The sequence below is a fragment of the Camarhynchus parvulus genome, chromosome 10, assembly GCF_901933205.1.
Source record: "Camarhynchus parvulus chromosome 10, STF_HiC, whole genome shotgun sequence".
NCBI classification, from domain to species: domain Eukaryota; kingdom Metazoa; phylum Chordata; class Aves; order Passeriformes; family Thraupidae; genus Camarhynchus; species Camarhynchus parvulus.
In genome coordinates this window covers 12,281,565-12,291,457 of record NC_044580.1, presented here as the reverse complement: position 1 = coordinate 12,291,457, position 9,893 = coordinate 12,281,565, and the positions used below count along the sequence as shown (strand labels likewise).

The window sequence follows — 9,893 nt, the reverse complement described above, 5'->3', positions numbered from 1 at the left end:
CTGGAAGGGACATTGGAATCTCGTGTGATCCGACCTTTCCTGGAAAAGGGAGCCTAGATGAAATTATCTAGTGCCCTGTTCAGTTGTACCCTGAAAACTGCCAGGGAGAGGGGCTCTACCACATCCCTGGGCAGGTTCTTCCAGAAAACAATTGTTCTTACTACAGAAAAGAGTCTTATGTTGAGATGAAAGATGGAGAGCCCATTACAGAAGAGGCTGGTTTGTTCTCTCAGTGTCACAAAGCTGGATTTTCTAGAGCATCTGTCTCAGAGAACAGTGGTGGTTCCCTAATGGAAAATCACTACAGCTGAAGAAAACCCCTCTAGAATGAATTCTTGAACAACTACTGTTTAGACTTGGAAAGCAAATGGAATTTGAGTAAAAACATGAATTGCCCCAGACTGTAAAAGCCTGAAAGTTCTATGAATTTGCTGAGTTTTATGATGTATCCCAAAACAGTGATTACTGTCATCAGAGCTGATCCAGTTCATTTATTTTGCCACAAGAGATCTGTTTCTTATGCAAGCTACCAGATAGTACCTAAAAAGTACTACAGAAAATGAAAGTCTTGACATCCATGGACCTCAGGTCAAATCCATAAACTACTTGGAGTTTTCAGCAGCATTTTGATAACTCTTGTAAGATTATCTTATTCAGACAGATCTTTTCCCATGCTCCAATTTTTCTGGAAAAAATGAGACCAATCTCAAGGCTTTATAATACATATTTTAATGTATTTTCTTAAAATATTAGTGTATTTACACAAATTTCTCATTTAAGAAATATTTTTACTTGCCTATTTTTAAACATCTAGTTTAAAAAATGCTCAGCCTGATGACTACATCACACAAATATGAAAGAACATTCATTGTAGGTGTGAGCTATTAAAAAAATACAGCACAGAAACACAAACCATTGCTATAACAGTAAGTGAGTGCACATTTTTAAGTTGCTAGCTTCCACAAAAAGTTCTTCCCATAGAAATTGCTTAGTCTGTGCCAGTAACTTCTACCCAGTTCTATACTGGAGTTCCCATTTCTTTTTTCTTCACAAAAATCCCCCCCCTCCTTTTTTTTCTCATACAGAGGTTGCAATAAAATGCATTACAGTAGTATTTCATTTACAAAACAAATGACATAAAAACTTGTTTCTTAACCCATTGGATTGTATTTCACTAAAACAAAGTCCTTTCATGGAGATACAAAAGAGATTCCAAGAGCTGTCTGGATGTGGAAAATGATCTCAAAGCAATCCTGCCTGGAAAGGTGGACTTGAATTGCTGCAAGATGTTGTGCAGATTCCCCTTTGGAAGGATCTCATCTTCAGATTTGGTAATTAGGATAGCATGTTAAACATTGTATTTAGTCAAAATAAATACAAATAAATTAAAAACAAATTATGGAAGGAAATTATTCTCTTGCTGATATTGCTTGGAGGAAGGCTGAGAAGTGAAGTTTGTGGCAATATCTAGGTTACACATGAATGGCAGATCCTTTTACTTCAGTAGTACTCTCTGAACAAGGAAACAACAGCTATGAACAGGGCTGTAATTTTGGAGAAGGACAGTAGTGATCTTCTTTCAAACTTCGTTAGGAAGCCATTTTCCTGTGGAAAAAACCACACACAGTTAGGGACAGCTTAAAAACAGCGTGTAGGGAACCCACACCACTCTCTGTGTGAGATTAACAGTGCTGCAGCACTGTGCAGTGAGGGACAGCTTTTCAGAGCTCTGCCTCCAAAAGATGAATAGCTTTTTAAAAATAGTCACTTAAAATAGCTGCACCTTGCTGAATGTTTGTTTCATCTCCAAGTCAAGGCTATGCCCTCCCTGTGTTAAATAGAAAACAAACATGAACTCTATCAGCTGAGCCCACATCTTCCAGGAAGGTACAAGTACTATGTTTCTGGTGTAATAATACACCCAGAAATATCTTCCTTATTCTACTATGATGAGCCACCTGTTATGACAGAATGTTGCCAGGAGTTGATACTTCTCTGAAATAAAATTGACTCTATTTGAAAGAGATGGAAAGATAAGCCTTTATAATAAATCCAATGTATCAAGGGGCCAAGAGTCACTATCACCTTTTTTTTTTTTTTTTTTTGCTTACAGACAGAGAAGGATTAAAACAAACAGAAAGAAAAAAAAAAAAAAAGGAAAAGCAAGACACTAGAAAATAAATCAGGGGAAAAAAAGTAGTAGGAAATATGAGAGAAGTGGGATGAGAGGGGGTGGAAGGAAAAAGTACCATTTACATATAAGTAAAGGAAAAAAGTACCAAGGAAATAACTGACACTGGTGTCATTGATTCTCAGATTCCCCCTACTGCAAAAAAAAAAGTATGGGTGTGAGGAGATTTTGCAGAGCAAAAGGATATTTCCCTTCCCTTCACTGGCAGAATGGGAATTTCAGCAGCTTGGCAAAACAGTCCATGTAGTAACAAGTATTTTTCTCAGCACTGACCATTCATAGATGGAAGTTCTAGGATTATCTCAGTCCAAACAGAAAAGATTTAATGCCAGTTGTACTTACCAGTACATTTTTTTGTAAGTAAAACTGATTTGGGGGATTAAATAATGGCTTTGTTGAAATCCACAGCAAAAGTGCTGACTTCATTTGTGAGGATCACACCTGTGTTTTCTTTCCTTACCTTGAACTTAAGTATTTTTGGACCAGCTTCTCTATGAAAGCAAAATTGCTGCACTGACCTTAGGATGACACTTAATTTTAGATTTAATAATGGAAATTTCAGGGTATGTGTGGTTTAACCTGCTTTGAGTGAGGCTGGACCAAATGATTTTCTAAGGTCATTCTCACCCTGAACTATGGCATGATCCTGTCATTCAAAACTGGCAAGTGCCTTTTAAAAATAAAGTTGTCTTTTATGACTGTTCTGTTTAAAGCAGAAGCAAAGCTCTCACTGTAAGTCTCAATGAGACATTCCAGACACCAAATATTAAACCACCAAATGAAACTCTGAATAAAATGGTTCTGACAGTGTCTACAATAATAATTAATGAAATCTCACAATGTAGACTTCGGTGGAAAATGAAAAACTCACCCAGCCACCATTCGCATCAATCCATTCAGCTTTGTTGTTTATGATGTACTCTGTGATGAAATAAGAGATCTGCTCCTTCTCCTCTGCAGTCAACTGAACCCCATGCTCTTGAAGCTTCTTGGTGAGAAGACCTCCAAATGTGAATATGGTCATAATTCGTCCCCAGTTAGTATTTCCATCAGCAAACTTTTCATCCATGACTCCATTGAAAATTCTCTTGGCAACAGCTACAGAGGTGATGTCAATCCTGTCCAGGAGTGGCCTGAGAGCCTCCTCGGTTTGGTCTTGCAGAGAGGATGCTATGGTTCTCAAGACATGAGCAACCCTGGTCTGGGCAGGTCCGAGGTGTGATTCCTGGAGCACATACTGCAGGTAGTCCTGAGCCAAGTAATAAACGTAGTAGAACTCAGCAGTTTCCATTCAATCCAGAATGCAGAGTGCAGCTCACTGCTCGCAGTCAGGCTCGGCAGTGAGCAGCCACAGGACATGCACACGCTTTTGTTCCGTCTGTTTTGATGGAATCTTTCTGGTTTTACCACAGAATTTCCTGTAAAAGGTAGTGACTTAATGGCTGCGTTGGGGAATATGTCATAGAGGAAATGAAAGAAAAAGTGTCTCCTTTTATGTCTTGAGTGATTTATTTCTCCAAATGGTGTGATTCCGCAACTAAAATCGACCAGATTTTACCACATTCTTAGCAGCATAACTTGGCATTTTCTAGGGACTTTTGCTACATACCACTAGCAAAGGTTTGGCATTTGGCTTGCAAAATTCCAAGAATGGTGTGTGCTAGCAAAGGTTTGGCATTTGGCTTGAAAAAGCATGCCCAAGAAATGCATGCTGCTGGAGATGCAGACACTCAGCACCCACAGTCCAATCTCCTCGCTGCCATGATTAAGGCTGCAATCTGTATTGCCAGTTTATGGGTTATTTCTGGCCACAACTTTGTGAAGAAACTGGTAGGCATTCCAAACAGGATGGAAGAATGGATAAACTGTCTTCAGCACTCAGGGAGTTTCAGAGAGGTGCAAAAAGTGGGAGCACAACAATGGTACAATTATGGTGCGGTACAAGGGGAAAGTCAGCTTTATAACATTATCCCTGTTCCAGACTTTCCCACACTCTCTCCGAGTCCTCTTCAAGGTCCTTCTTTGAAGATTTGAGTGGGAAGCTTCAAAGATTTCTTTCCCCCATGGGGAGCTCTGCTGTATAAGATGTTATAAGTATGAAAGACAATGCTAATGCAGGCAGCATGTCAGAACATGGGATGGAAAATATGGGGCCAGTGATGTGTGATACCACCTGAATTTTTCAGGACAGGTAAAAAAGAAGTATCATGATACCTACAACTGCTCTTAGATTCAGATTTTCTGTCAAGCTGTTATTTTTGGGAGAAGAGGCAGGGGTATCTAGCCAGCTTTTTCCTTACAAACATCTTGTCCTGACGCAATCTGATCTTGCTAAAGGGCCAGGATGTATCTGTAGAGAACTTCACCCCATTGCAAAGGCATCAAAGAGCACCAAGCAGTTTGATGTCCAGAGACCCCTCTCTTTCTCCATCTTTCTTTATCCCTCTACTTCTTACCCACCTTCCTTTCACTGCTCTTCTTCCTTTGAAAGCAAAAGGCCCTCCCAGCACCCCACACCAACAGCTTTCCTTTGTCCCAGCGTGGCTGTGAGTCTGTTCCCAGACCTGGGCACTCCCTGATGCTCAGACTTATGGAAGAGGAGCAGAGCTGCAGTCTCAGATGTCAGGATACACTGGCACCTAATTGCACTGGGGAAAACCTGTCTGGACTGTGAAACAGCTCTGGTGTCACACACTGCTAACCCTAGCCAGTCCCCCAAAATGCGTGTGCTGCTGCTCTGACATCACAGTTTTTGCAGAAACCCATTGACTAGACCAGGGTAGTTTCCACTTCCTGCTGAGGTTATTTCTGTACGTGGTGAGTCTGGCCAAGAGTGACACAGTCATCTTGCATCATAGCAAGGCTTGAAACCTCGAGATGGAGCCAGCACAGCACAGCATCCAGCACTTCAGGATTATTTCCTTCACTTTCTCTTGGAAGCAAAGAGAGGCTTGGTGTTGTGTTCACTTTTGGGAGAGAATGTGTTTCAGAGGGCAGTGCAAGCTGGAAAAGCCCAGTGTTAGATGTTACCCCCAGGGAAGGATGTGATGCCAGGACTGGGAATGAGCTGGGCGTGGGAAGCTGGATCTCCCCTCTTTCATACACTCATGTTCTTACCAAAGCTCATTTTGAAAGTTCAGAGGTGTTTCCTATCCAGTACCTGCAGCTGTTGCTTTGGCAGAGTTGTCAGGCTGCCTTTTGCCTTTGTTATGTTCAGTGATTTCAGCAAAATGCTATCATTTTATGAAGAATGCAAATGGGGAAAAAAAAAAGGATGTTACAGTCGCTAACTCTTTCCAACTGGACAGGAATTTTGGTGCAGAGGGAAGTCATTGCTCACCCAGCCAGCTCCCCTCCTGTCAGATGCTTGCTGTAAACAGGACTGAGAGAGGTACTAGAGCAGACATCACAAGAATCCTCTGCCTATATAGTACAGTCTGTGAAATTATGGATCACTCCCGAATTTCTTAGTAACGGATTAATGACAAGTTTTTAGTATTCTCTGAGAATATAATAGCTGAATATGAGGACAGTGAACAATACCTAAGGAGACCAGTTTTGTTTTCTTCATCACTGACAGTAGCAGAGCACAAGCAGATGCAGCTGTTTCTTCATTAGTGGAGCATTTAGGATTCTGAGGAGGGTGATGAAATAAGACAGTGAATGTCACCACTATTGAAAGAAATCAATGTAACACCTTGGCAATTTTGGTGCAAATGCTGCTACTTACAGTCTCTTGATTTCTTAAAGGGCTCTGAGGTGAAGCTGAGGGCTCAGCTCCCAGAATGGGGTGGCAGCTCTGAGCAGAGATCTCTGACAGCCAGCTGTGACACTGGTGACCAGAGCTCAGGATGGAGCTGTTGAAAATGCCCCAGGTCTCTCTCCTTCAAAGTTTTCAATAGTGTGCAGTGCAGGGTGCAGTTCCAAGTGTTGGATGTTCAGAAGCAGTGACAGTTTATGGATCTACACACACAAGCTGATAATGGTCAACTCTGAACACTCTAGGAAATCAGCTTTGGGATCTCTTGCCTCATGCCACTTTTATGGTTTGATTCTCATTTTCTACATTAGGCAGTGTCTTGCTTGCTTCTAGCAGACTTTATTCTCATTTTGTAGTTGTAAGTGAATACCTCTGAATTAATGAAACACTACTTGGTGTCCTACCTGCTCTGTCTCCCCTGTGCTGCATAGACTGCATTCTCATACACTACAGCACTTTTTCCTTGTTTTCCTCTTTGCTGGATATACTTTAACTGCTAATTGTTAATAAAAGGTTTGAAACAGAAACCAGTGTGGCAGGGAAGCTCAAATGCAAACCCTCCCCTCACTACTTGGCTACTGGAAGGGGCTTCAGATACTTTGATTTAAATCTGTGCCCTGTGGATTTGAATCCACATCCTACTCTAACCTGAAAAGGCTTATTTTTCCAGAACAGATGGGGACTGAGTTGACAGATCCTCATAAAACTGACTTGTGAGAGACAATGTTATCTCATCACATTCGAGACAAAAGCAAGCCAAATAACAAAAGCTTTGCTGAGCTATCCGTGCTGCATCTGTCTTGCCAGAGTTCCAGGTGATTGTGGGAACTGTGTTGGTTTGGTTTTTTTTTTGTCTGGGAGAACAGTCCAAAGCCTTAATAAAAAGATTGAAGATTTTTTTTTCCTCTCCTTTTCTTCTCTTTTTGAGATCCGCAGGGGGTGGTTTGTTGTTTGTTTGTTTGTTTGTTTTTTGGGGTTTTTTGTTGTTGTTGTTTTGGGGGGAAATTTTTGTTTGTTTGTTTGTTTGTTTTATTTTGGGTTTTTTTGGTTTGGTTTGGTTTGAGTTTTTTTGGTTTGGTTTGGTTTTTGTTTGTTTGTTTTGGTTTTTTTTTGGTGTTCGTTTTGTTTGGGGTCTTTTTTGGGGTTTTTTAAATTTGGTTTTCATTGGGTTTTTTTTGTTTGTTTTGGTTTGGTTTGGGATTTTTTTGGTTTTGTTTTGTTTTGTTTCAGTTGGCTTTTTTTTGTGTTGTTGTTTTTTTGGGGGTTTTGCTTTTTGGTTTTTGTTGTTGTTTTTTGTTTTTTTTTTGTTTTGTTTTTGGGGTTTTTTTTTGTGGTTTTTTTGTTTTTTGTTTTTTGGGGTTTTTTTTGTTTTTTTTTTTTTTTTTTTTTTTTTTTTTTGGCGTGGTATTGTACTTCATTGCGAAAGAACACCTCGGTTCACTTGCAGCTTGGGCAGGTTCGACGGCCTTTCTTTGCCAGGGATGCTGCCGCTCGGGGCCCGGGGCCGCTTGCCCAGTGGAGTGCTGACATCTACTGACATCTAGCCGCAGCCGGCCGCGCTGCAGCGCCGCGGGAGCGCTGCCGCACAGCCCTGCCTTTGGGTTCCCCCTGCAGCAAACGCCTGGATCCCGCGGGACTGGCATGCAGCCGCCTCATGAGCCATGTTAATAAGTGATGTTGTGTTTCCCGAAGCCCTGGGGATTCCCGAATCCCTGGAGGGATTCTCCCTCTCGGCTCCGGGACACCACTGCAGTGCTGTGTCCGTCTCTGGGGTTCCCAGCCCAGGAAGGACATGGACACGTTGGATCAGGTCCAGAGGAGGCCACTTAAATGGATGGATCATCTTCCCTATGAGGAAAGGCTGGGATAATCGGGATTGTTCAGCCTGGAAAAGGAAAGGTTTCAGGCTGACCTAATTGCAGCCTTGCAGAGCCTGAGGGGTGCCTGCAGGAAAAGTGGAGGGACACTATTTACAGGGGATGACAGGACAATGGCTTGGAATGGAAAGAGGGTAGGTGTAGATTAGATGTTAGGAGAAAATCTTTACTGTGAGGGTGGTGAGGCACTGGAACAAGTTGTCCAGAGAAGCTGTGGCTGCTCCATCCCTGGAAGTGTTCAAGGCCAGGTTGGATGGGGCTCTGAGCAGCCTGGTCTAGTAGAAGGTGTTCTTGCTAACATCAGGGAGGTTGGGACTAGGTGATCTTTAAGGCTCTTTCCAAGCCAGACCATTCAGATTCTCTGATTCCATGAATTCTGCCAGCCGGGAAGCACCAAAGCTTCCTGTCCAAAGCATAAAAAGGTAACCTCCATTGATTTTGGGAGCAGTTAACTCTGAAACATTTATGACCATCTCCTAATGTTTCTAGGATGGAGACAAAATATCAGAATCCTGGATCTCAAATTTTGTGGCAACTGAAAAAGAGACTTTGACCCAGCTTGCATTCTGTGTGTCAGACATGCTCTGAAGGCAGGCTCCAGAAAGGATGGGAGGATGCAGCTGGTTTTGCATCCTCCAGGCCAACTGGGGCATTCTGGGCTAATTGGAAAGCCAAAGTGGTCCCCAGTATAAACTAAAGCAAGGAACTACTCCAGCTCACTGCTGAGCTGTGCCGCCATCTAGAATGACTGAGGGCTGCACAATTTGGCACAGGCTCTCTCCTGCTCCCAAAATACCACACAGGAAAGGCTGAGGGGACGGGTCAAATGGAGGTGCACCATGGTTCTCCATTGCTCAAACATGAGAAGGTGGTCATTCTACTCCCCTTATGACTCCTCTGCAGCATTCCAGAGACCCAAGGGGACTGTAGGAATGGCCAGCTTTGGTTGTGTTACTCAGGGTTCAGCTGCTGCCTCGTCACTTCCCCTGGTAACTCATCTCAAGTCAGAGGCTGTTTTCTTCTGAATCTCTGGTTCTGTCATCACCATAAGTCAAGGAGCAGCCAAACATACTTCTCCACTGTGCATGTGTCATGTGTCATCATGTGCATGTGTGCAAACACATGCTCTACATTCTCCTAAGCCCTTCCAAATGTTTATCTCGGATTAGGAGAATTTGAACACACAGTCATCCTTGCCAGCAGTGAGCCACAGAAATGTACAGGTCCCTAAACTCCCAGACAATGGAGCATGAACAAGTCTTGGTAGAAGCTTAGCAAGTTCTTGCAGATGCCAGCAGAAACATTGGCGCCAGCTTCATGGCTGAAAACATTTGCTCCCAGAGGGGAAAAAATTAAAATCTGCTTTTGAGTATTCATGAAATAAAAAGCCTCATGCCTTAAAATGATAACCAAACCTTTGCATGTCCCTGGCACCCATGAGTGCCATGAGTCAAGAGTGTCACAAGTCAAGGGTGGTCTTGAGTGTTGGTTCATTCTCTTGGAGCAGATGAACATGTGCAGAGTCATTTGTGATTGATCAGCAGCTTTAGTTCAGAGCTGTGTTTTTCAGCAACATAATGCTGCCAGGAGAGACAGGCATTCAACACCTAAACCTATTTTAGACACTGGTGATACTCAAAATGTGGTGAGACAGCATTTCAGTGACATATCTGAGCCTTGCTTAGCATACAGAGAGTCCCACTTGATGAGAACTCCAAAATATGAGCAAGATTTAGGTAAAGAGTTTCCACTGAGCATGGATAAGATATATGTGCCCAGTTCCTTCAGGCGTCTTTGGGAAAAAAAAAAAAAAGAAAAAGCAGCTATTCAATAAAGCTGTTAATAGTATAAAGATTGGCATGCTTTTAAATAATTTTAAAATTCAAGCTCACGTTACCAATTACAAGTTACCTGGGTGCCTTGGAGCTTTGCAGTCCTCTACATCAGCCCTCCCAGGAGCGTGCTTGCCTCTGTGCTTCTCCATCTTTTAAATCAGCCCTGCATCTGCTCCTGCACTTCTCCATTATTTAAATCAAGGCTGCATCTTCTCAAGGTACCACTGGTA

The 9,893-nt window shown here is 42.5% G+C and overlaps 1 protein-coding gene across 1 annotated transcript; it reads right to left on the bottom strand.

Moving 5' to 3' along the window:
- Window positions 1-1,500: 1,500 nt before the first annotated feature.
- On the bottom strand, window positions 1,501-3,489 carry BCL2A1 (BCL2 related protein A1). Its single transcript, XM_030955571.1, has 2 exons — window positions 3,063-3,489; window positions 1,501-1,605 (listed from the first exon to the last, which is right to left on the bottom strand). The coding sequence occupies exons 1-2, from the start codon at window positions 3,480-3,482 to the stop codon at window positions 1,501-1,503; spliced, it is 525 nt and encodes a 174-aa protein (XP_030811431.1). The 5' UTR covers window positions 3,483-3,489.
- Between the last annotated feature and the right edge of the window lie 6,404 nt (window positions 3,490-9,893).

What these genes read in the sequence shown, in the direction of transcription:
- BCL2A1 (XM_030955571.1), bottom strand. Translation starts at nt 3,482, where the DNA reads ATGGAAACTGCTGAGTTCTACTACGTTTATTACTTGGCTCAGGACTAC. An exon ending in TTGATGCGAATGGTGGCTGG is followed by an intron (nt 1,606 to 3,062) that starts GTGAGTTTTTCA and finishes TTTTTTCCACAG; the next exon opens with GAAAATGGCTTCCTAACGAA.